General features: G+C 48.3%; 1 protein-coding gene across 1 annotated transcript in view; it reads left to right on the top strand.

Annotated features, from left to right (window-relative positions):
* Positions 1-24,348, top strand: part of LOC144177141 (uncharacterized) — a 70,823-nt gene that overhangs the window by 26,039 nt on the left and 20,436 nt on the right. The window contains exons 6-12 of the mRNA XM_077705253.1: positions 294-471; positions 560-754; positions 2,883-3,065; positions 5,718-5,855; positions 7,041-7,170; positions 19,902-19,969; positions 23,070-23,243. Of these exons, the coding sequence (XP_077561379.1) occupies positions 294-471; positions 560-754; positions 2,883-3,065; positions 5,718-5,855; positions 7,041-7,170; positions 19,902-19,969; positions 23,070-23,243 (1,066 nt within the window). The remainder of the gene's footprint in view (positions 1-293; positions 472-559; positions 755-2,882; positions 3,066-5,717; positions 5,856-7,040; positions 7,171-19,901; positions 19,970-23,069; positions 23,244-24,348) is intronic.

Below are 24,348 nucleotides of genomic sequence, written 5' to 3'. Positions count from 1 at the left end.
TGTTTGTTTGGCATTCGTTGTTATGGTTTCTACAGTTCATTGATAAAAAGGAAAATGCATCTGTCGTGATCCTGCCATCTCACTTCTCTTGTAATGCCAAAACCAAGTGTTGATGAGCAGTAGTGCAATCTTTTTCACACTCTCGTTGCGCATGTACCATGCGACTGTTGGAAGCACTCTGGCCCTGTAATGTTCTCCTGAGTGGTTCCTCCTTGATGTATTCCGTCCCAGTGCCTAGCAGGGGTCCAGAATTTGGAGGGTGTCTTCAGGCAGTGTTGACCCCATGTGTGCAGGTTCACGCATGGGGCAGTGCTGTTTGCGCTGCAGCACCTGTACGGGGGCACGGCCACGCCCCCACGGGAGGTGCACCTGTCAGAGCTGTCCCTGCTGGCTGAGGTGCTGGGCGTGGACAGCCTGCGCCAAGTGGTGGTCGCGCATGTGCGCGCGCACTGCTGCCACTTCTTCCACAAGGTGGGCGTTACTGCCTGCAGGGGGGGGGGGGGGTGGCTTGTTGAGGGGCGGCAGCGGCCAGCTCGTGTCCTTGCTCCCTCGCGTGCAGCCGTGTGGCCAGTGCATTGCGGGGCTCTCCGAGTGCCTGCAGATGGCCGCCTGCTGCAGTGGGCTGCGGGAGCTGCAGGCGCGGGCGGTGCAGTGGGCGGGCCGCCACTACGTGCGCGTGTGGCCCCACCGCGCCTTCGCCACAGTGCCTGACCACTGGCAGCAGCAGTGCTACGAGGCCACGCTCCAGGCACTGGCAAGTGCTGCTCCTGCATCCAGTCTCATTCCCCTCGGGCCACCATCCCAGCCAACTGGGAGGTTTTCCAGTGGCGCGAACAGAGCAGGGGAGCTACTAAAAGTGCCTGCTTGCAGCACTACTGGCCACAGGGACTTGATTGGCTGAGCACATAAAATGTGCCATGTGTCAGCTGTGTGAGCAACTCAGCTATGCGTACATATTGTGAATAGTGAAAGCAATAATTAGCTCTGTTTTTTGTGTGACTTTTGACCTTTCTTTACCAGAAGAAAAAAATGAAACGAAACATGCGAATTCTGGTTGCGGACTTTGAATTGGGTGCCACCACAGAATGCATCTACTGGAGCAATGCCCTGATTACCTGGCCTGCAGTCAAGAGCATTGCAACATTAAATTGTTTGATAAACAATTTCAGAGTAGGCTTTTCAAGAAATTTGTGAGCACAAATGGTGATTATATCACAGGTTTCTGCAACAAAATTTTATTTCCTACTGTAATTTGTGCTTGCAAAGCAATAAAGCTAATGTTGTAAGGTATGTATATAAAGGAATCACATGACCTCTAGCTTTCTTTTTCTGTGTACAATGCGTCAGCATCCGCTCTTCATTGCTCACCTTGCGCGTACCGCAACGTGTTTTTATGGCCACCTGGGTCACACCACTACTTTTTTTCATAATGGGACAAGCAAAGGTTTGGACAGATTAATTGAAAAGAAAAGTGAAGACACTTGTAAAATTAAGAAAAGGTTCTTGAAGGGGCTGTTAGCTGGGTAAAGAAAATACAGTGTAAAAACCAAGTGGGGCACCAAAAGATAAAGAGCGCGAAAATATGCAAAGGATTGACATATTGCCATGGGGGAAAGGAGTGGCGATACATGCACAACTAAACACTGCAAAAAAGCAGTGAGATGGGAGAGGGGATTTGACAAGGACTGCTTCTCTGAAGAGCAATTGAGGCAGCTGCTTGCGAGTTATTGTGCCGGCCAGTGGCAGCTAAGTTTAAAGCTTCCTGTGGAGGCAGAAATTTTAACTAAGCTGGCAAGTGGCATGGGAAATGTCTTGAGGGTGCTGGCTACTTGATGGCCTATACCACGCTAATTGTAGGGGCGGCAGCTTGTCTTGAGCTCGGCTGTCGAGGTGAGGCCTTTGTGGCAGGCCAGCCTCGTGAGTGGCCGCCTGACCCTCCCGGTAGTGCCAATTGACCACTGGTTGAGATGTCGCACGCTTGTGTAGTATATTGTATATTTTGCCTGTTTGCGTTGCAACTGCCTTGCCTTATGATTACTTGCATGTTTATGGTCAACCACGCCCTTTCATTTGTCTTGGTCCTTTGAGGCCCGTGTGCATCCGGTTGGTGGGTCGAACACTTAGTGGTTGTCAGGGTTGCAAACTGGCTAGTTAGCCGGCATTTTCGCTCCCTGTAGGACACACCATGCTACCGGTGAGCTAGGCCTATCACCGGTTCTGTGGTGATGACTTGTCCCCTAGCCTGCAGGGCACTGCACGCAACGAGATACAGTGGGCCCGAATTGAGCATTGCTGCCTGGCCGAACACGGCTGCATGGCATCCTGGCAGTTGCGCAACTGTCCTTCGCCTCCGTGAGGTCTCAGAAGTGCTGGCAGGAACTGTGGTCAAACGGCAGCATCTGCAGGTTGTCTTGCCAGTGAATGGAATGCGCACGGAGAGTCGGCAATATCAGTACACACCCTGTGCTTGCACAAGAGCACACCCCCACCCGTCCCCCTACCTCATGCTGTGCAAGTTGGCGAGCGTGCCGCACGAAGCAGTGGAGCTGCATGTGCTACATACACGTATACATACAGAGAGGCCCGCATGGAAGGCATGCCAGTGATTACAGGCTGCAGGGAAGGTATGCAACTTACGGGCTGAATTTAGAATACTATTCACCGCTTTATTCCCTTGCACCAGGTCTGTAGAATGCGCATTGTACAACCAAAAGTCCGTGACTGATCAGGGACAAGCGGGAAATGTCTCTATCGGAGGACGGCAACGCTGTTTGAAATGCCCAAGATTTTGTGGGGGTGTACCCTGTCTGTGACTTTGATTCCGCCGTGTGTCGGGGATGCATTGGCAGAGACACCTTGTGGGCGACCCTCTTCTGGTGCAGACGGCTGACACGGCCATCGAGATGGCGCTGAACTGCGAGCGGCTCTCCGTGACTCTGCCGCGTGTGCGGTGGGCCGAGTCGGCCCTGTCACTGGCCAGTCGGCTGCTGCACGACTGCACGGGCCTCATGTCACGAGAGTTCGACCGGGTGCTGCGCAGCAAGGGCTTCCTGGACCTGGGGAAGGTAGGGCTAGCAGAGGGAAGGAGGGGGGGGGGGGGTAAGAAACTGTACCACACCCTTCCTGCATGCCTGTCCTTCCTAGTACTGCAACCCCATCTTTGAGCTGACTGCACTGTGTTACTGCACAAAAGGTGTGCCAAATAAATGGGTTTCAGTGTCACTTTCGGCATGACAGACATGCATTTGCTATAGTTCGCTTCTTCACATGAGGTTTACAGTGAAGTGCACCACACCGCCATGACTGAGGGTACGGCCATACCGCCATCTCCTTCCTGGCGCAGCTGTGCTTCGCCAGCTTTTGTGGCATGCTGCAAGTCGTAGCAGCCAACACCAATGCAAACTTAGGAGCCAATCTGTGGCTCATTATCCGTAGAAGGCGAAGACGGTATAATAAAAAGGAAAAGGAGTAGAACTCAGTGAATTACAAATTTTATGTACATAAATCACGCAGTTGCAAAGTGTGATGTATGTGGGCGCGTTATCTTTCATGAGCCTTGCTGCTTGGCATGCCTCCTCATAGCCAAATTTTCTACAGCAGTTCAGCGGCTGTATGGGCCATTTCTCTTTGCGCATTTTTTGGGTGGTAGCAGGTACTTGCATTGCCACATGATGTCATTTTTTTTCTCAGTAGAGCTTTTAGCCTGATTCGGATCACTTATGGCGGTAAGTTCACTCACTCACTGGTGCACCCAGCCAACAAGGAATTGTTGTTCTTATCTGATGAGTACCCAGGTGCTGCAATACGTCTGGGTGCTAGACAATGATTCAAAATTTGCCTGTTCGGCTTCAGCAACTTTTGGTTGTGCAACCTGGCGTGTAGTTACTGGGGGGAAATAAAGTGATGATCTCACGAAACACGACTTGCCACCGGCGATGCTTACCGCCTTTGGATAACTCAGTCATCCTTTTTTCTCGGAGAGCCAAAAAGCTGGAGATCATTTTAACTCGCCGCACTAAGAGATGAGAACATGCCACTCAGCCTAAATGTGTTTTCTGCACAGAATGATTCAGAGAATGACCTGCACCTGACAATGTCACAACAGCAACAGCTTTGCAGAATTATCGACTCATTCAGCGACTGCTTCACTGTTATGTCCAAAGTGCGACAAACAACCAGTGCCAAACATCGCATCATCACCAATGAAGACGAGCGATCCATTCACCAACACTTGTACCGAGTTTTGACGAAAGAAAGGGAGGCAATTTTTTGCCAAGTAAAAGAATTCAATGTTTGAGACGACGTCATCCAGCCGTCAACGAGTTCGTGGGCATCACTGGTTGTCCTTGTTTAGAAAAAAGACGGTGCTCTCCGTTGTTACATCAACTACCGTAGCCTCGACAAAGTGACAAAGAAAAACATCTATCCATTGCACGTATTGATCACTCATTGGATCGGTTGCGTCATGCTAGGTTTTTCTCATCTATTGATTTGAGCAAGGGTTATTGGCAAATTGAGGTGGCTGAATGAGATATAGCGAAAAAACAGCTTTCGTCACTCCGGATGGATTATACGAATAAGGTCCCCCCATTTGGATGGTGCTCAGCTCCCACCACTTTCCAATGAATGATGGACACTGTTCTGTCTGGACTAAAAAAAGCTGACGTGCCTTGTATATATGGACGATGTTGTGGTGTTTTCAAAAAAATTACGCCCACCTCCCCTCGCGGGAACCCTGGTGTGATGCGACGCTGAGGGGGGTTCAAGCGCAAGCGGAGAGCAACCATCGACCGAAAGGCCGCCGGAGAGCGGCACACCGGTTATATGCGCAGCGCGCCCGAAGGAGAGGAGACCGCGGAGAGAGAGAGTACTGCACATGCGCAGCACCGCGCGCAGCGCCGCCCACCGGCGGAGTGAGGGCGCGCTGGGCCGTCACCCGCAGATGTTGAGAGAGGGTGTTCGCTCTCACCTGGGCACGCGCCGGCGCCAGTGCGTCTGCCGCGGCTATGACGCAAAACAGTCCAACGCAATCCACTTTAATCCAATCCAAGCCAATCCAATCGAATCAAATCCAATGCCCCTCGCGAGAGAGTGTTCACTATCGGAGAGGAGAGGGGGAGAGTGGAGGAGAGTGCGGACGCCGCCGCCGACGGACGCACACAGGAAGCACAGGGCCGCCAACAAGAGATGCTCTCAGCGTCGCATCTAAAACATTTGAAGAGCACCTGATGCGATTTCGTGCACTTTTTGAAGCCATACGCTCTGCCCAACTGTCGTTGAAACCAGAGAAATGCCACTTTGCATATGAAACACTAAAATTTCTGGACCACACGGTAGTGGGCCAGAAACACCGTGTGCTGCTTTCTCAACCTTTGTGCGTTTTGTGGGAAACTTCTCCAATGTAGCCGAGCCTTTGTTTTGCCTAAATGCCTTTTCCTTGCCTTTTACCCGCGGCAGCGTAGGGGGCAACTTCCTGAATGTAACTTTTTTAATTAAAACGAGCCTTGACTGAGCGTGACTGGCCATCTGTTTGCATGTGCTGACTTGAAAGTGGTGAAAACAATCCGCATGGGTTCTATGCTATTGAAAGCTGAATGGCTCGCATAGAGTCAGTGGTGCGGCCCCTGCATTGCCCGTGAGGGCCAAGATGCAGCCCTGGGAAGGTGTCTAGCCGCAGCGATGACCGCGAAAGGAAAGTGTTACGGCCCACCGTGCAGGGCCAGAGCTGGAACGTGACTGCGCTGGAGGACACGCTGCTGACTGCGGCCGAGGGGCTGTCGCCGGACACGGCCTGCCTCTCCTGCATTGCCCTCGACCACCTGCTGCCCGACAGCCTGCAGCGGGGGGCCACCCAGGTGGGTCGCCACTGTGGGGGGGTGGGCTGCCGTGAAAGGGAGCATGGGAAGGGCGCTTATTCTTCAAAAAAACATATAACTATACACCAGACACCCCACAATCATCACATCCTTATAAGGAAGAGAGGAAGTGCTGCCTCACTCCCATGCAAACCGGGTGCTTATGACCTTCCCTTCTTATATGGACTTGTGCCCACATTATTCACCTCCTGAGACAAGAGATTACAGTCGCAGCTACAGTCGAGTCTCGTTGAAACAAAGTAGAATCGGGACAGCAAATTATTAGTTCGTTATAACGGATTTCGTTACAAGAGTAGAGGTAACAATCGGCTCTAACAAATCGACAATCTGGCTTACGCAAAAATCCTTGATACAAAATGGCATTTTTTAAGGCTTCGAACCCACTATAGACAAGGTAACCCTTGCCTTTCTCCTTGTTGCATTTGAAGCGCTCAATGAACCAGAACCTGAGCATGCGAAATTACAACGAAACAAAGTTCACTTGACAGAACAGGCCCGAGCTCTTATATGAGGAAGGATGTGATCGTTGTCTGGTGCCTGCTCACAGCACTGAGCAGGATGAAGTTTCCTACAGTGTCCACGAACAAAAGGGCCTTTACACACTCTTACTTCTGCAGTGTCGGACGCCAGGGGGTTTTTCCAAGTAGCTTCTCAGCCTCATGGTCAAACATTTCTTCGTTAAACCCGATATCGTGCACGGCTCTCACAGTTTTAGTTCCGTTGTGAAAGAATAGGCGTCATTGAAATGAAGCGCGACCAACCAAAGCTTGTATTTACTTTGCTATAGCTGATCATTCGCTATGTCAGAGTTTGTTATAACGAGGTTCAACTGTACTACAATGTGTAGGCAAGTGGACCTTATGGCTGTTTTCACCTATATGCGTGTCAGCAGAATTTGGTACTCCACACCAACTGCGCAGTTCCCTTGCCACAGGTGGGCTGACATTCTCTTCTCATTCCCTGCTGCACTTTGAAGGAGCCCACACTGTTCCTCCGGCACTTGCTGCCTGTCCAACCCACAGAGCCTGTTTTCAGAAGGGCAAACACAGTGGGAGCTTGCGCAGGGCATCTGGTGGCCCGCCGCCTTCACGCAGCCTGAGCGGGAGCTACCTCCACTCGGCTGGCGGGGAGTAACAGCTGGGCCCCCCCCTCTCTCGCCCGCAGAACTTCATCGAGCTGCTGCGCAAGATCCAGCGACAGTGCGAGCGGTTCCTGATCCACAACGCCAACCGTGTGGTGCACTGTCAGAGCTGGTCGTCCCTCTCACCCGAGCTCCAGAAGAAGATCCGAGATGGTGAGACCACCGAGAAGGGCGACTCTTCCATGCGTGGGCCCTGTGGGCAGTGAAGTTGGATAGGGCGCTTGTTCATCGCGACATTTGATGCACTACTTAGCAAACACGGACGAAAGACGACAGGATGAGGGATCAGTGAAGCACGAGTGAATAGGGGTGTGCGAATAGTGATTCTTGGGTTTAAAACAAATACAAAAGAGTAATGATTTTGTTCCAAATAGTGGTGGATCAAGGCAAATATTTTTGGATTCAAGTGAATGTGTGGTGATTTCTAGGGGTGTGCAAAGAGATTTTTTGTTTTGAAGCAAATGCAAAACGAAATTTTTTTTTTCAAGTAATTGCAAATTGAAGGCAATGTTTTTTTTTATTACATTGAATACTATTTAGGGATTCTCCAAAAATAAACTGAAATCTATGCCGCATTCGCACGATTGTGGGTCGACCCTTTTTTGTCAAATTTTACAGTCCAATGTCAGGGGTCGACTTAGAATCGAAATCGAACCGTCTACCGCTAGTAACGGCAAGAGATACGAGCAAGGGGGGGGTTCTACGAGGTGGGGACAGCTTTTCACCCTTGTTCCCATGGTTATGGTCTAAAGTGTGAACTGCATGGGGCGGTTTCTGCTTGCGAAAATGCGCCGCACTGACGCTGCTGCGAATACCACCCGCATGCTGTGCACTTTGCGATCGGCGGCGGCAACATGGCGGCGTTACCAGCCGCGAAGAGGTGCACATAGGCTCCAGCAACCACTTCTAACCACTCTTTAAGATATCACTGAAGGCACAAACGAAGGCGTATGTGCAGGAAAGGAGCTGATAATGTGGTCAAAAACGACACTATAAAGCATCATCCGCACCGCTAGGGAAAGCGCCAATCATATATCTGCCACCGTGGTAAGCCTAAACATCTCCGGTGGGGCCAGCCGGCTGTCCCGAGTACTTTTAAACTGCCGCCATGAAGAGCGCACCTCCCCATTGGGGCAAGTCGTCAGGCTCCTCCCACTGCCGCGTGCACGGAATCGGCGACACGGCGTGAAAAAGTCTCCCGCGCAACGCTGACGCGCACGAATCGCGTGCAAAAACGCGTCAAGATGCGTTTTATTCGTCTCTAGTAAGCAAAATGAGTATTAGCGAATCCCTTGATTCAATGAGCGGTGCTAGCGTAGCCCAAGTCATATCACATTGTTTAGTGCACTTCCGAACGCGATGATGGGAGGTTAGTCGCTGGAAAGTAAATCGAGCGCGGCCGCTTCTGTCAGCCGCCATGTTGTTTGTTTTGGTATCGCACGGCAGTGGCCGCTGCCGGTTGCTTCAATGGTTGTCATCTTGCAGCGAATGTGTTCTTCCCGCTCAACCCACAGCGCATGGTTATTCTGGGTGCTTATACAAAGCTTTTCTTTTTTAGCATCTACTGCACATACCGCGAGCGCACAGCTCTTGTGGGAGCATCGATCATTGATGGTAGAGCCGCCGTGTGTGTTGACGGAAGAGCTTCTCATTGTGATACGATTTTCTAGGCGGCGCTCGCTTTTTTTTTTTTTTTTTTTTTTTGAGACATGCAACTTTTGGGGCCGACTTACAATCGTGTAAATACGGTAATTTTCAAGCATACTTCAAGAACATAGCATGTAGGAAAGTAAAAGGCTCATTTGCAAGGGCCTGCAAAATTTTTCTATTGCATAAACAGACATGCATAACATGTAGCCATCTTTTTTATTATATTTTATGTGGGGGCAACACTTTCAGCTGATGTGGTGCTTTGGTGTTAGCGTGGCAAGGATACATATATATCTATATATATATATATATATAGATATATATATACACACACATATATATATATATATATACAGTGTAGACCACTTATAACGTATGTCGCGGGAGGTGGAAAACTCCGCACTATAAGCGGTACCGCACTATAACCAAAACGTGCGCGAATTCAACCAAATCGCCACCTACCTCTCAAGTCATGCTAAATTTTTTATCACCCAAATGCACAGCGCCTAAAAACGAAGGAAGGGTCCTTATTTCGTATTATTTTTAACATCAGCCGCTGCTGCCGGGTCTCACACATTGCAAAAGCGCGGTCTTACAAACGGCGAGTGCAGCTTTAACTTCCGTTGTGTTTGTGTTTTGAAATACCATGGCTGCGTTTTTTGCGCCTATGAAGGTGCCGCAAGACATAATAGGCCAGCGGGATTTTTTTTTTTTTTTTTACTCCACCTTGTGTTCACGATGCCGAAGGCGGCTGCTTATCAGCGCAACGTACTGGTGGTGGAAATCTTCGCGCAGCTCGCTTGTTCGGGAAGAGCGGTGGCTTATCTATAAGCACAACGTTCTAAAGCGTCAACCGCATGGAGCGATTTCTCGCGAAAACGTGCTGCGCACGCCGCAGGTGCGGTGACGCCGGTGCGGATACAATTGTTGTAATGTGTGCGGCGCGGTAAGAGGCGGCAACATGGCGTCGGCACTGGCCGCGAAGCGGTGCAGGCAGCTGTAGCGACCACTTCTAACCGCTTGCTGAAATGCCGCACAAGGCGCAAGCGAAGATGCTCGTGCAAGAATCGTGCGGCGCAAGCGCAGATGCTCGTGCAAGAAAAGAGCTGATAATGTGACCGCAAAGTGGAATATAAACTGCCATCCACGCTGCTTGTGAAAGCGCCCATCAAAAAATACCGCGGTGGTAAGCCTAAACTAAAGTCCCTTCATCTGATCGAGGGGGGCTCGGAGCGCTTCGAATCTCCCGCCATTAGGTGCGCATCTTTCCATTGGTGCAAGTCGTCAGGCTCCTCCCACTGCCACACGAAGAAGCCACCGTGAGCGCGGAATCGTAGACGCGAGCATGAAAAAAACGCAAGCGCAACGCCGATTTGCACAATTCGTGTGCGAAAACGGGCCATGCGGTTCACGATTAATAGAAACAACTTGCCACGCGCGGATGGGGAGTCGGTCACTAGCTTCCGAAGTGCATCAAGCAAGGACAGCTGTGTTTATCACGTACGCGCGAACTAAAGGGTGCCTATTTTTTGCTTCTGTGTCGAAGTTAGAGGAGAGCAAGGGGTGCGCGCTGCGTCAGATGGCCGATTTCATCATTTCTTTTTTTCTTTTGCTACCCTAAAACGATGCCCCAGCTGCGCCGGTCGATGAGCAGACCCGCCGAAAAACCGCACTAAAAACGGTATTGTGCTTCAGCCAACCGCATCTTAAGCGGTATGCTTATGCATTGAGTTCTATGGGAGGCAAACCGGTGGTCACAAAAACCCGTGTTATATCCGGTCCCGCACAATAAGCGGTTACGATATAAATGGTCTACACTGTATATATATATATATATATATATATATAATCAGAATAGGAAATGAGGGGCTCGTTGAAATAAGACAGAAAATAAGGGTTGAAATATGAAATAAGGCAGAAAATAAGGACAGAAAAGAAAACCTCGGAAAGCAAAGGGGAGGATATGGTAGGTCACTGAAACAGATAAAGAATTTGGAACGGAAGAAAGAAAGGGGAGAAAAAATGCCCGCCTGGTGGGATACGAACCCACGACCTCCAGAATACCAGTCTGGTGCGATGACCACTACGCTACCGACAGGGCTATGTTCCCCTCCACTTTCTGGGGTATTTTATGTTCAGGTGTTTTTGTTTCCTGCACTTGGGGGTGGTAGCCAGCGCCACTCGACTACTCGGGGTGAAGGGGACCTTCTTTTTAACCCCCGGGCCGTGAGTCGAGTGTCTATGACATGTCGAGAGTGGTCGACCAGCGTTGAACCCTCTTAAGCTCCCTATGGCACCAAGACTGCCAGAACAGACGCCCTCGCTATGCATGTAGCGAATGCATAGCGAGGGCCTCTGTTCTGGCAGTCTTGGTGCCTCCCACATCCTCCCCTTTGCTTTCCGAGGTTTTCTTGACTTCCAACCCTTATTTTCTGTCTTAATTCAATGAGCCCCTCATTTCCTATTCTGATTTGCCACATGCATAACGAGGGCCTCTCTTCTGGCAGTCTTGGTTCAGGAGCTTAAGAGGGCTCGCTGGTCGACCACTCTCGACATGTCAAAGGCACTCGAGCCACAGCCCGGTGGTTAAAAAGAAGGTCACCTTCACCCCATGTAGTCAGAGTGGCGCTGGCTACCACCCCCAAAGTGCAGGAAACCAAAATACCTAAACATAAATACCCCTGAAAGTGGAGGGGAAAATAGCCCCGCCGGTGTAGTCATCGCACCAGACTGGTAGTCTGGAGGCCGTGGGTTCGGATCCCACCCGGCGGGCATTTTTTTTTCTACTTTCTTTCTTTCTTTCCAAATTCTTTTATCTGTTTCAGTGACCTACCACATCTTCCCCTTTGCTTTCCGAGGTTTTCTTGCCTGCCAACCGTTATTTTCTATATGTATGTATATGTATATATATATGTATATGTGTATATATATATATATATATATATATATATATATATATATATATATATATATATATATATATATATATATACCGTATTTACTCGCGTAAACCTCGCACTCGCGTAATCCTCGCACCCCCAACTTTGCAGCGGCGAAAGTTGCCCGCTCGCGAAACCCGCATGGTGCACGCGCTCTCCAACGCGCGCCCTCCCCCGCCGCCTCTCCGTTCGGCGGAGAGCGCTGTGCATCCAAGGCCACCCAGGCTGCCCAGGCGCCCTAACAACCTGCATGGCTACTCCCTAACAAGCGCCCTAACACGCTACTCACACTGTCTTTGAGCCGGTTTCGCGTGTGCACAACTAGACAGCGTTCGCGCAGCCCGCTGTCGTGTCGCCGTCGCGGTCCTGTCGTTGAGCAGCAGCAGCTGAGTCACTCGCGTCAGTGGTGGATATCTCGCTGCCATTTTGAGAACTTTTTGATCTCTTTGTTTTGTGCTTTGTGCCGCTTCGCCATGGGGAAGAACGCCAGCTACACTGCCGCTTTCAAATTGAAAGCGATAGAGTACGCGATCGGACACGGCAACCGCGCCGCAGGCAGGCACTTCGGCGTCACCGACTTCAACGTGCGTTACTGGAGTAAAGCACGCACATGACGGGCGCGCGCCAAAAAGCAAAGGCGGCAATTTCATGATCGCTGATCGACGGGAGACTGTGTACGTTGTAAATAATAAAATAAAAAGAAATAGCTGCTGTTGGCAACACTGAGCTTACATATACAAAAAACTACCGCTACATTTAGCGGGACTGGCAGACGGCAAATTGGCAACACTGTGCACCGGATTTTTTTTTTTTCCCCTCATAATTCTCGCACCCCTATCTTTGCATTGACTTTTCCGAAAAAAAAGTGCGAGGATTATGCGAGTAATTACGGTATATATATATATATGCGGAGATGTGGGTTCGAGTCCCGCTCCCGGAAAAACGGCGGATTTTTTCTCGACTTATATTTTCGCTTATTTATCAATGAATCAAAGAAACGTGACAAGCACACGTCATTCGGCCCTATTAAATATTTCGAAAAAAGCCGAATAGCACTGGCAATGACGACTGCAACCTTGATATGTATCTTTACCGAGTCCCTCGTCCCGTATCTCTCTGTTCTGCTACATGCATTACGAGGCACTGGCTCCAGCAGTTCGGATATGCCAATTGCTAACCCCGACCTCCGACCACGTTCTACGTGGCGGCCGCTGGGAAAGAAGACGTTCTACGTCTCCCGCGGTAGTCGAGGGGCGGCGCTAGTTGACCGGCCTCACAGCTCTTGTAAATATAAACCCCCGCTTTAAAGTCGAGAGAGAAGCCGCTGTGGGGATAGCGTAATGGCGAACGCACCGCACCGGTTATGCGGAGATGTGGGTTCGAGTCCCGCTCCCGGAAAAACGGCGGATTTTTTCTCGACTTATATTTTCGCTTATTTATCAATGAATCAAAGAAACGTGACAAGCACACGTCATTCGGCCCTATTAAATATTTCGAAAAAAGCCGAATAGCACTGGCAATGACGACTGCAACCTTGATATATATATATATATATATATATATATATATATATATATATATATATATATATATATATATATATATATATATATATAGGTTGGCAGTCTACAACGCCAAAGGAGGCATAGTGGTGTTAGGATTTTTTTTTTTTTACTGTGGTTAGTGCAGTTAACATTTTTGAAATATATACGTAAGAAAGACAGAAAGAAAGAAAGAAAAATACGGGCCCAGAGTGGGGACCGAACCCACGCCTTTCGATTAGATCTCGAATGCCTTACCAATTCGGCTATCTGGGCGACTGTGTTCTACTTCACTTTCTGGGGTATTTATCTTTACTAGAGTGGTATCTGACGCTTGAGGGTGGTAGCCAGTGCCCCTCTGACTTTACGGGGAGAAGGGGACCTTCTTTTTCAACCCCCGGGGCGTGACTCGAATGTCTACAGCCTGTCATGAGCGGGTCAACTGGCGGGGAACCCTCTTATGAGACCCTCGCTAGGCTTTCGCAGAATAATATAGTTAGGAAATGAGGAACTCGTTGAGAAAATACAAAAAGATAGGTCGGCAGTCTACAACGCCAAAGGAGGCATAGGGGTGTTAGAATTTTTTTTTTTTACTGTGGTTAGTGCAGTTAACATATTTGAAATATACGTAAGAAAGACAGAAAGAAAGAAAGGTCTCTGCTCTGGCAGCCTTGATGCCAAGGTAGCATAAGAGGGTTCCCTGCCAGTTGACCCGCTGATGACAGGCTGTAGACGTTCGAGTCACGCCCCAGGGGTTGAAAAAGAAGGTCCCCTTCTCCCCGTAAAGTCAGAGGGGCACTGGCTACCACCCTCAAGCGTCAGATACCACTCTAGTAAATATAAATACCCCAGAAAGTGAAGAATAACACAGTCGCCCAGATAGCCGAATTGGTAAGGCATTCGAGATCTAATCGAAAGGCGTGGGTTCGGTCCCCACTCTGGGCGCGTGTTTTTCTTTCTTTCTTTCTGTCTTTTTTACGTATATTTCAAAAATGTTAACTGCACTAACCACAGTAAAAAAAAAAATCCTAGCACCCCTATTCCTCCTTTGGCGTTGTAGACTGCCGACCTATCTTTCTGTATGTTCTCAACGAGTCCCTCATTTCCTAACTATATATATATATATATATATATATATATATATATATATATATATATATATATACAGATACATATTCTTACAGGATGAGATTGCCACATTTTTCCTAAAAAAAATGTAAACAGCAGTCCCGTGGAGCTTCTGTCAGTTCTAGAAAGGAAACTGCGTATAGGGAACTGCGTATCAGGAAACTGCATATGCGTACAATATACGCATGCGTTGTCAGGGTTCGCACAGTTCCTTGAAAACCTTGAAAACCCTTGAATTTAGAAGTGTCAATTTCAAGGCCTGGAAAGTCCTGGAATTTTTAAATGGTCCTTGAAAACCTTTGATTTTTCTGGAGAGAACCAATGGCCCTGTCTTTTCACAAAAATTTAAAGTGTTTGTCGTGGATTTTAGGCGTTAAAAATGTGAAGAAACATTGTAACAATCAAGTTTCAGTGTATTGCATGAAATTACGAGTTTGGTGGATTCTCATTATTACGAGGCAACATTGCGAGCAGCACTCCTCAATAGAATCCATGTCACAATACAATCCAGTGAAAGCTGGCTTCTGTTCTCTATCGTGCATGTCGTATCTAGTCTGTGGCTCATACGCTCCATCTGCGTTTGCATTTACGTGCAAATGGTGGACGTGTACAAAGTTCATCCTGCCTTGCAGCAACACTTGCTGATTTAATTTCAGCTGATACTCTTGCAGGCAAAGCAGGATATGCAGGCAACATTAACTCAGTTTTGAAATCAAACAGCCTCAGCAGAACACCAAGAAAAAAGAAAACCTCTAAATACCAACCATGAAATAAAAAATAAAGCTGGGGGAGCATTCACGAACTCGTTAGCGCCTGTCTAAATGTGCACTAATGTGCTTAGGTATTGGGCAATAACAAAATTTTGCATTGTGGTGAGAAAGTTATAAATATTCCCCGATAAAACATTAGATGGAGACCTTGAAAATGTGCTTTCTGGTCCTTGAAAGTCCTTGAAAACCCTTGAATTTTTGCTTTTGAAGCCTGTACGAACCCTGCTTGTGCTTCGTAGCACAAGGTGGGAAAAATTAGCCTGTTTTTTAAACGCTTGTTTGTATGCCTTCATGGCATGCAGACAAGCACTTGCTCGTGGTGTCTGTCCCAGTGCTCACAACGCATATGTGCCCATACAAGAATCTTAACCATTGGCTGTGTGAAGAGCATTTCATGCCTAGTTTATAATATGAGCGTGTACACCAGAGTTGAGACCAAATTGCACACCAGAGCTTGTGCAAGCAAGCTTGCTTGCACACCAGCTCTGCAAGTGTTGCAATATTGGCCAGAGAGCTTTGTGTCGGTGTCTAGGAGTGTCTTTGAGCTAGACAAGGGCATCGTGTCTCTCGTGTGTCCCACATAAAATAAAAGGAGCATTAGAGGTTTGGTCATTTCATTTGTTCAGTAAACAGGGGACTGTGTCAATAAGCAGCCATGCTTTCTTACCTCAGCTGGGCAGGCAGCTTGATCAGCCGGTGTCACCCCCAACAGCCCTTTCCTCCTTTTGCCCCCTTTGCCTGCATGCCACTGGTGCATTGCGGGAAAGCCTGCTGTCGCTTCTAGTGGAGAAAACAGAAAACACCTGTAACAGAAAAAAAAAAAGTATTTCGTGCCTAATAAGCTTTTTGTGCCTGCCCTAAGCAGCGCTAGTATTGAACCAAAAGTGTAAAACATAGGTATATTAGTCTTTTTTGGTAAGATGACATGTCATCACCTCGATACAAAGGGGAAACCAATAGAAATCATCAAATCATCATCATCATCATCGGAGGAAGCCATGGTGCACATGTTCAAGGTGCTCAACTAGTCCTAAACAGTTACAAAGACCATAGTTTGCATGTTTTTTAATTGGGCATGTCTTGTTTTCAACAAGGAACAATTTTATGTACCCGAATTCATTGAAGCAACTGTCCGTTCGCACTTTTGAACTTTAAAAATGTGGATGTGGATGTGCATTCTCGAGTTTTAAAAGAGAATGTGCCAAAAAGAAACAGCTGCACTTATCGAGTGGTCGTTCATTTGATTCTGCACACTGACTTGGAACAGTAGACACTTGGAGAGCTGTTGTTGTCTTCCTTTGCCTTTGTTGGGGTGAGGCATATGTATTTATGTAGCCACGGAAATTTAAGGCTGGCTCTTCTTGCAACATTTGGGCTACTGTAGTTGTTCAGTCGATTTGTCCAAAACTACAAAAGAAGACATGACTCCCCCTACCCTCAGTCTGCATCTAGTTACCAGGCACTCAAAAGACAGGGTGAAGTGGGAGGTTGCACAGCCCTTCGAAATGGTGAATGGTGGCTGAGACGTACGTATTTACTCGCATAATTTTTGCCCTCGCATAATTTGTGGACAGAAAAAAATAAGAAAAAAATTTCTATCGCATATTTGGTGCCTCCTGTCTCTTCCGAGGAGAGAACCCATTGGTGCGTGTGAACAAACAAGCATGCTTTGAACGGCAGCACGGCATCATGGCACATAGGAGTGCAGTAATACACGAGACTGCATTTGCATAGTCCCTTCGTTCTTTTCTCCTTTCTTTCTCCTCCGAGCCTGGAAGTTCCTCCTCATCATCCCTCCGTAACGGAGTGGAAGCGAGGAGGAACATGCAGGCGCCTTACCTGGCCACATTGTCCTTTCCCCGCCCCTCCCGACACATGCACACCCCTTCCTTCATCCTTTCCACAGGGAGTTGGAACTGCTCGAGCGTGTGCCTGCCTCCTCTTTTTCTTTCTCTCTCGCACACAAAGGCAGACGCGGAGTCATAAGCACTAAATAACTTCTTCATCAAAGTTATGCGAGGGTGTATCAGCCCCATTGTGGTGCCGCCCAAGCGTTGCCTCTCCTTTCCTGCGTTTGCACAGCGACAGAACCCTCCGCCTCTCTTTACTGTGTACACACAGGGACGGAATCCTACCTTTGTGCTCACATTTCGCCGTCAGTCAATCACCTTTTGCTTCAGTAGTGATGAACTACAATAACTATACGGCTGAATTCAAACTCAGTGTGATTCAGTTTGCCGAGGAAAAAGGTAACTGTGTTGCCGCGAAGAACTTCAGTGTAAACGAGAGCCACGTGTGCTATTCGAGAAAACAGAAGAGTTCACTCCAAAATACTAAACCTGGAATGAGGGCATTTTGGGGCTGAAAACTTTCCTTGCTGAAAACTTTCCTTGTTTTGGTAGTGATGAACTACAATAACTATACGGCTGAATTCAAACTCAGTGTGATTCAGTTTGCCGAGGAAAAAGGTAACTGTGTTGCCGCGAAGAACTTCAGTGTAAACGAGAGCCACGTGTGCTATTCGAGAAAACAGAAGAGTTCACTCCAAAATACTAAACCTGGAATGAGGGCATTTTGGGGCTGAAAACTTTCCTTGCTGAAAACTTTCCTTGTTTTGGTAGTGATGAACTACAATAACTATACGGCTGAATTCAAACTCAGTGTGATTCAGTTTGCCGAGGAAAAAGTTAACTGTGTTGCCGCGAAGAACTTCAGTGTAAACGAGAGCCACGTGTGCTATTCGAGAAAACAGAAGAGTTCACTCCAAAATACTAAACCTGGAATGAGGGCATTTTGGGGCTGAAAACTTTCCTTGCTGAAAACTTTCCTTGTTTTGGTAGTGATGAACTACAATAACTATACGGCTGAATTCAAACTCAGTGTGATTCAGTTTGCCGAGGAAAAAGGTAACTGTGTTGCCGCGAAGAACTTCAGTGTAAACGAGAGCCACGTGTGCTATTCGAGAAAACAGAAGAGTTCACTCCAAAATACTAAACCTGGAATGAGGGCATTTTGGGGCTGAAAACTTTCCTTGCTGAAAACTTTCCTTGTTTTGGTAGTGATGAACTACAATAACTATACGGCTGAATTCAAACTCAGTGTGATTCAGTTTGCCGAGGAAAAAGGTAACTGTGTTGCCGCGAAGAACTTCAGTGTAAACGAGAGCCACGTGTGCTATTCGAGAAAACAGAAGAGTTCACTCCAAAATACTAAACCTGGAATGAGGGCATTTTGGGGACCAAAACAAGGAAAGTTTTCAGCCATGGAAGAAGAGCTGTTGAAGTATGTTTGACAGATGAGGTCATCCTGTCTCACAGTGTCGTGCGAGATGCTGCAGTTTGAGACAGAGAAGATCGCACATGAGAAAGGGGTCCCTGCTGCGACCTTCAAGGCGAACAGAGGCTGGGTGATGCGCTTCATGAGACACCACCAGCTGTCTCAGACAGAGAACTACCTTCAGCCTGCGGTTACCAAAGGATTACGAGGAGAAGGTCATATGTTTTCACCGTGTCTTGGTTGGATTACGTCGACGGAACGCCGCTGACGTTCGACATGCCACCCAACACCACGGTGAATGAAAAAGGTGTTACGTCTGTGCCCATCAAGACCACCGGGTGCGAAAAATAACGCTGCACGGTGATGCTTGCCGTGACAACGGATGGCTGCAAACTCCCACCTTTGTCATTAAGACTGCTTTTAGAGGATTTTAAGAGTGTTTAAGAGGAAGGCAGTGCCCCAATTGACGTTGGGAGGCCTCATTCACATCAGTGCACAAGAAAACAGATTGATGAACGAGGAGCTGATGCAGGACTGCATCGACACTGTCTGGGGCAAGAGACCTGGGGCTTTGCTGCGACTGCCATCACTGTTGTTGCTCGGCAGCCTCAAAGGACATCTTGTGTAGAGCATGAAGGAGAAGTTGCGCGACATGCAGACCAACCTTGCAGTCATCCCGTGTGGCCTAACACCTGTCCCGCAGCCCTTGGGTGTGTTAGTCAACAAACCGCTCAAGGACTACGTGTGCAAGATGTGCGTCGAGTGGATGGTTAGCAGAAAGCACGAGCTCACTCCCACTGGGGGGATAAGGAGACCGCCACTGGAGAAAGTCTGCGAGTGGGTCATGGCAGCCTGGGACATGATCGCGGAGCACAGCTTCAAGAAGACTGGGCTGTCGAACGCACTTAATGAAACTGAGGACAATTCTCTGAGTTGGACTTCTCGGCCAGCGATTCGGGCTAGACCACAACTGGATAGGACTAGTCAAAAGTGCTGTGTATAAAAATAAGTATCTTTCACTTGTGCTATCATACCAGATTTTCTCTTAAATGTTTATTCCGTGTTAGGGCAATTTACATACGATTTCAGACTTTTTCCACAAAATCCCCGTGTAATTTGTGCACCCTCTTTTTGAAGCCTTAAATTAGCAAGAAAAAGTGTGCAAATTACGCAAGTAAATACGGGATGTGTAAACCAACTTTCAGTTTCTCTTTCATCTGCCAAGCTGGCGATGATTGCAAGCCGCAGATAATAGAACAAAAACTGTCCGCGTCATATTTTTCTTTGAGCATGTTGTCATGGATTACACTGTGGCTTATCCGCTTTTCATTCATTTTTTTTTTTGTCCGTGTTTACTAGTTTCCTATGAGCAATGCATCAAATTTCAGGTTTCTCTGGAACTTTTCTCAATTCTTTATATTGAAGAATGCCTCAGCTTGAGTGCTAATGTTATTGCAGGTCACATTTAATGGGGTGTGTTTTGCCCATCAATGGGATGTGACTCCCTTTGTGTGTCCTTTTCTGCATTGTTCATGTAGCTATGCCCAGGTAACATTGGTTTCGTTTGGTTGTTCTTGCAGCTGCAGTCATTGTGTTCGAGTTTGAAAAGCCCATCGCTCCACCACCGCGGTTGTCCAGCTTGCGGCGAGTGAGTCTTGCATTTCTTCATTCCTGGCAAGCGCTGTTAAGGCCCAACCGCATACACGCACAAAATCAATGTACTCTCGCATTGACATAGCTCGGCTTAAGCACATAAAATTGACGTACACCGGAGTACGCCAAATGCATTGCTATGTGCTTGTTACGCTATAATTACAGCGAGCCAGATATCGACGCAACCTTCGGACGCACGGTGTTGACGTCTACCTCTGGCGGGGATGTTATCTGGCGGCCAGGTCGTATAGCAAGTAAAGCTAATTGACAAATAAGCTAACTTAACTATAATTACATAATAAAACTTAAGTAATTTGTAAAATACAGAGAGCAGACAAACAGGAGAAAACACGCGAAGCAACAAGCAACTATGAGAGCAAGGGAGTTTACGCCAAATAAAGCGGAGGGTTTTGTGCCTGCCAAGTAAGCATATTTATTAACATTTTTGAATGTTGCAAGTACTGTTTTAGTTGTTACTGTATTAAATGTATATAATTTTGTGAGAATTGAAATCATTTGTTTTATTTCAGTCAAAATGTAGTTGAGCTGGTCACCATAAAGATGAGTCTGGGGTTGTCTAGCCACGCAGCGCGGTGCAGTTGAGTATGCTGGGCTCACACGCGTGTTGGGGCACCTATGTGGTTACTCGCCCTCTCCGGCGGCATCTTCTGTGTAAAGGCAGTGGTGTATGTCACTGCACACTTATGTTGATGCGCAAGTTCGTCAGTTTTATGTGTCCATGTGGTTGGGCCTTTGACTCGTGTGTTCATTTACATAGGTGATGGTACAATGTGCACGATTCTATAGGGACCGGGCAGCTGGACGGGTGGCGCCACCACTCGGCACTCCCCTCGTCAGTGGAATGAGCCGGTGCATTGGACTACACAGCCTCCCGTTGTTTTTGTCGTGTTTCCTTCGGTGCTTTGAATGTTTTTGGTGGTGTTGTGAGCGTATATGTGCGGTGAAACAAAGTCTAGACAGATGTGTTGGGTTCTTAGATGCAGTAATGACTACGTAAACTTGTCGGACGCTTCTAAAGTTGGGTATCGGCTGCAATGGCATGAGCGCATTTAGCAGCGATCTGCGCTTGGCTACACCCGTTCTGAGTACGAATAAAACTACTATTAGCATTATTTTCTTCTTATATGCACTAACGGCTACGCAAACTTATTGGATGCTTGTAAGCTTGGGAATGGGCTACATTGACACGATCGCTTTTTGCAGCGCTCTGCGCCTGTCTCCGCGCGATCTGAGTAGGAATAAAACTATTAGCAACATTATTATTCATTTATGCCACTTTAAATTACCTTCACTGGTTTCAATGACTATGGTTTCCACGCCAGCCTTAGCGCTGGGATACCTCGATACGTGTGCTTTAAATAGAAAGGCACCTGCATACGAGATGGATTACCGTGTAGCCGTAGAAATGTTGCGGTAGTTTACACTTTCTGTAACCGTGAGCTTTGTGCCTTCAGTTTTGGTGAGCGACACTGTGACAGCATGGGAGGCTGAAAGCCGAAGTGTAAATCCCACATTTGTGGGGGTCAATCAAGAGCCAAAGTTATTCACCAACTCAACAGCCCAAGCTTCAAACCATCCACCATCCCTCCTCCCCTTGCCGTTTTACCACCTGCGTGGAATAAATGCTGGCACCGATAGTTAAAAATATGCAGCGTTAACGTCAGCTGGTGTTTTTTAATGCTGAAGTATTCTTTACAGAGTACCTAAAAAAATCGTGTAATGCCTGGTGAAGACACCAAAAACGCGCGATTAGTTGCCTCAAATATGGGTGCATCAGCCCGAGTCCTCCAGCACAGACACATTTCCGACACGCTGGATAAAGTTTAGATTTGGAGAGGGGGGCATGGAAGTTCAAAATTAGACAGCAATATCATCTAGCCCTCCGTCTAATGATTATGATGGTTGAACGCAAAGCTTTCTTCCTGCGAAATCGAATGGGAAATGGTCAAAGTCAAAGACGCTGAGATCAGAAGACCAAACTGCGTGCTGGTCAAATTCGACGCTCAATTAGTCAAAGTTTAAATCCAGAAGGCAACCAAGGAAACCCATCGATAGAACTTTGCGATAAACCCTCATCGTCGTTAGACGGAGGTGTGCATGATTTTTCAAGCGTAGGTGGCAGCTTGTAAACCGACCGCAGCATTCAGTTGTGAAGCTGAGTACTCCTGTCTTGCGTCCTTCAGCCACGCAGGAATTGGTTTTTGAAAAACCATTTACCAACTAGCCAGCAACCATTGCAATTCTTGTAAAGCAATGCTTCTCCACGACAAGCAATAGTGTTCTACTATCATGCGGTATGTATTCTATCAACGATTCCCGATGACTGTAGTAAGAGCATTTCTGTGAAATTAAACACGTTTCAGCCGTAGGTAATTAAGTTACGGAAGCGTCGTCCATCACAATTTCTGTTTTGAGGTAAATCTTTTAGAAGACACCCCCCAACTTTGTCTTTCGCTTGTGCACGACGTCGACCCCGTTTCGTCATCAACTGCCCAAGACCAGCGCCGCAGCATTCCTAGATCGGTTGCACACACGGGCTTTGTGGGAGCATTTAGCTGCAGTATACTCCTCGATACGCGAAACTGCATGCAGGCATCAAAAAATTGCATGAAGCAACGAACTTTCACTTTCAGCTTGACTTCCAGCTTGGCGCATTGAGCGTCGTCTGCTATTTGTAAATACTGAGTATGGGCGTAAATCACACACATGGCATGCCTCGTAAAGGTCACATCCCCGCTCAAGATTTACCGATCTGAAAAATGCCCGTGGGGTTACGTACGCTTTGCAAGCCGCACCGCAGAAGAACGACAGAAAGCCATGCACAGTTACGCTGCGCTGACCGCCACCGGCATTCCACTGACGAGCGGTTCGCCACGGGCGGCGTTGTTCGCTGAAGCGACGGTGGTGCCATACAACGGCCGCCCGGTCCCTATAGTGGGAGAGGATATGTCATCCCGCACGAGCAGTCTTCTGGCATGGTTAGAGCTGCTGCTGCCGGGGAGTCAACCGGAATGCGCTTCTGGGCCCAGAGCTGTTGCCCACAGGGGGCCTGTAGCGGCCACTGTTGCGCGTAGCCACGACGCAGGTCTGCTGGCGGGCCGACCGCCGAGGCTGGCGACGCTGCCAAGGGCTCGCCCACTCGCGGGGGCCCCTCATCGCCCAAGACGTCAGGCAGCGACTCGTCTGAGCGGCAAGGCCCAGCCACAGAGGAGGCGGCCGCCACACAGCCCCGGGGGCCCCAACCACAGGTGGGTGCCCCTGGAGGCCGCTTGCTGCCCCCAGCAGGGGCAGCTTGCCAGTGTCCACACGAGTGGCCAACTCCATGTGCCACAAGCCAAGGCCACTAGTAGAAGTCAGCACAGGCATGTGATGGCAGGCAGCGACAGCGCAGATGCCACGGGGGGAGGGGCCACAAAATCATCATTCTTATAGGGGCGAAGCACTTTAGGACCTCGCAGTGTCCGTGCCATTGTCTGGAGTTGTCTGTGTGCACAGCATTGTAAGCCATCTATCGAGAGCGGCGCACACTGTAGTACCATCCGCGCGCCATCTGCAGAGAACGCCGCAAACTGCAGTAGCGAAGAGTGCAAATTTCAAAGGGTACAAAACACAAGAACAAAGCAAAATTCATAAAGTGTCAATGATAAATTGCGGAAAAAGAGCAGTTGCAATTGCAATTGAAACTACAGTCACTACAGCGAGCTACACGAGAGAGTGCTGCAGTGCAATGTGTGTATAAACGCATTCCCATAGGCATGCGCACAGGGGGGGCAGGGGGGGGGGCGGCCGCCCCCCCTAATCATCTGAAGGGGGGCGGCAAATCTGCCCCATGCCTTGCCGATGTATCACATGAAAGTGAAAATTTCTGCTCAGAAATATTTTGTATGTGTTGCAATTCCATCGCATTGAAATAAAAATTCTATAACCATCCCTCTTTGCACTGTGTTCGGACCGCTAGGCCTTCAGTGGGAAGAGGTCGGGAATCGATAACTCTGTGCACGCCTATGCGCATTCCGGAATCAACCAATGACCATCAGGGGAACGTGCATAGACCTCGTGTTTGCCAACTGCCATCTAGCCCCGCTCGAACAACCACTGTCTGTGCACTTCACCGATCACAAGGCGGTGATCGTGAAGGGGCAACGCATCCCGGAACTCGTCACAACGTACCACCAATACTGTCAATAAAACACTGTATATATACACTGCACACACGTTTGTCCATTCATTAAAAATTCAGCCCAATTTGGGTCAATAAAATCACACATCTCCACGCCGGAACGATGCCGAGGGTGCGAAGTACTGGGACGCGAATTGTCTTTTGTGTGGCCCTTGTCATTTATAGCGCATTTA

The sequence above is a fragment of the Haemaphysalis longicornis genome, unplaced genomic scaffold (genome assembly GCF_048455015.1).
Source record: "Haemaphysalis longicornis isolate Haplotype H1 unplaced genomic scaffold, Haemaphysalis longicornis Haplotype H1 scaffold_1, whole genome shotgun sequence".
In the NCBI taxonomy this organism is placed as follows: domain Eukaryota; kingdom Metazoa; phylum Arthropoda; class Arachnida; order Ixodida; family Ixodidae; genus Haemaphysalis; species Haemaphysalis longicornis.
This window is presented reverse-complemented; position numbering and strand designations above follow the sequence as displayed.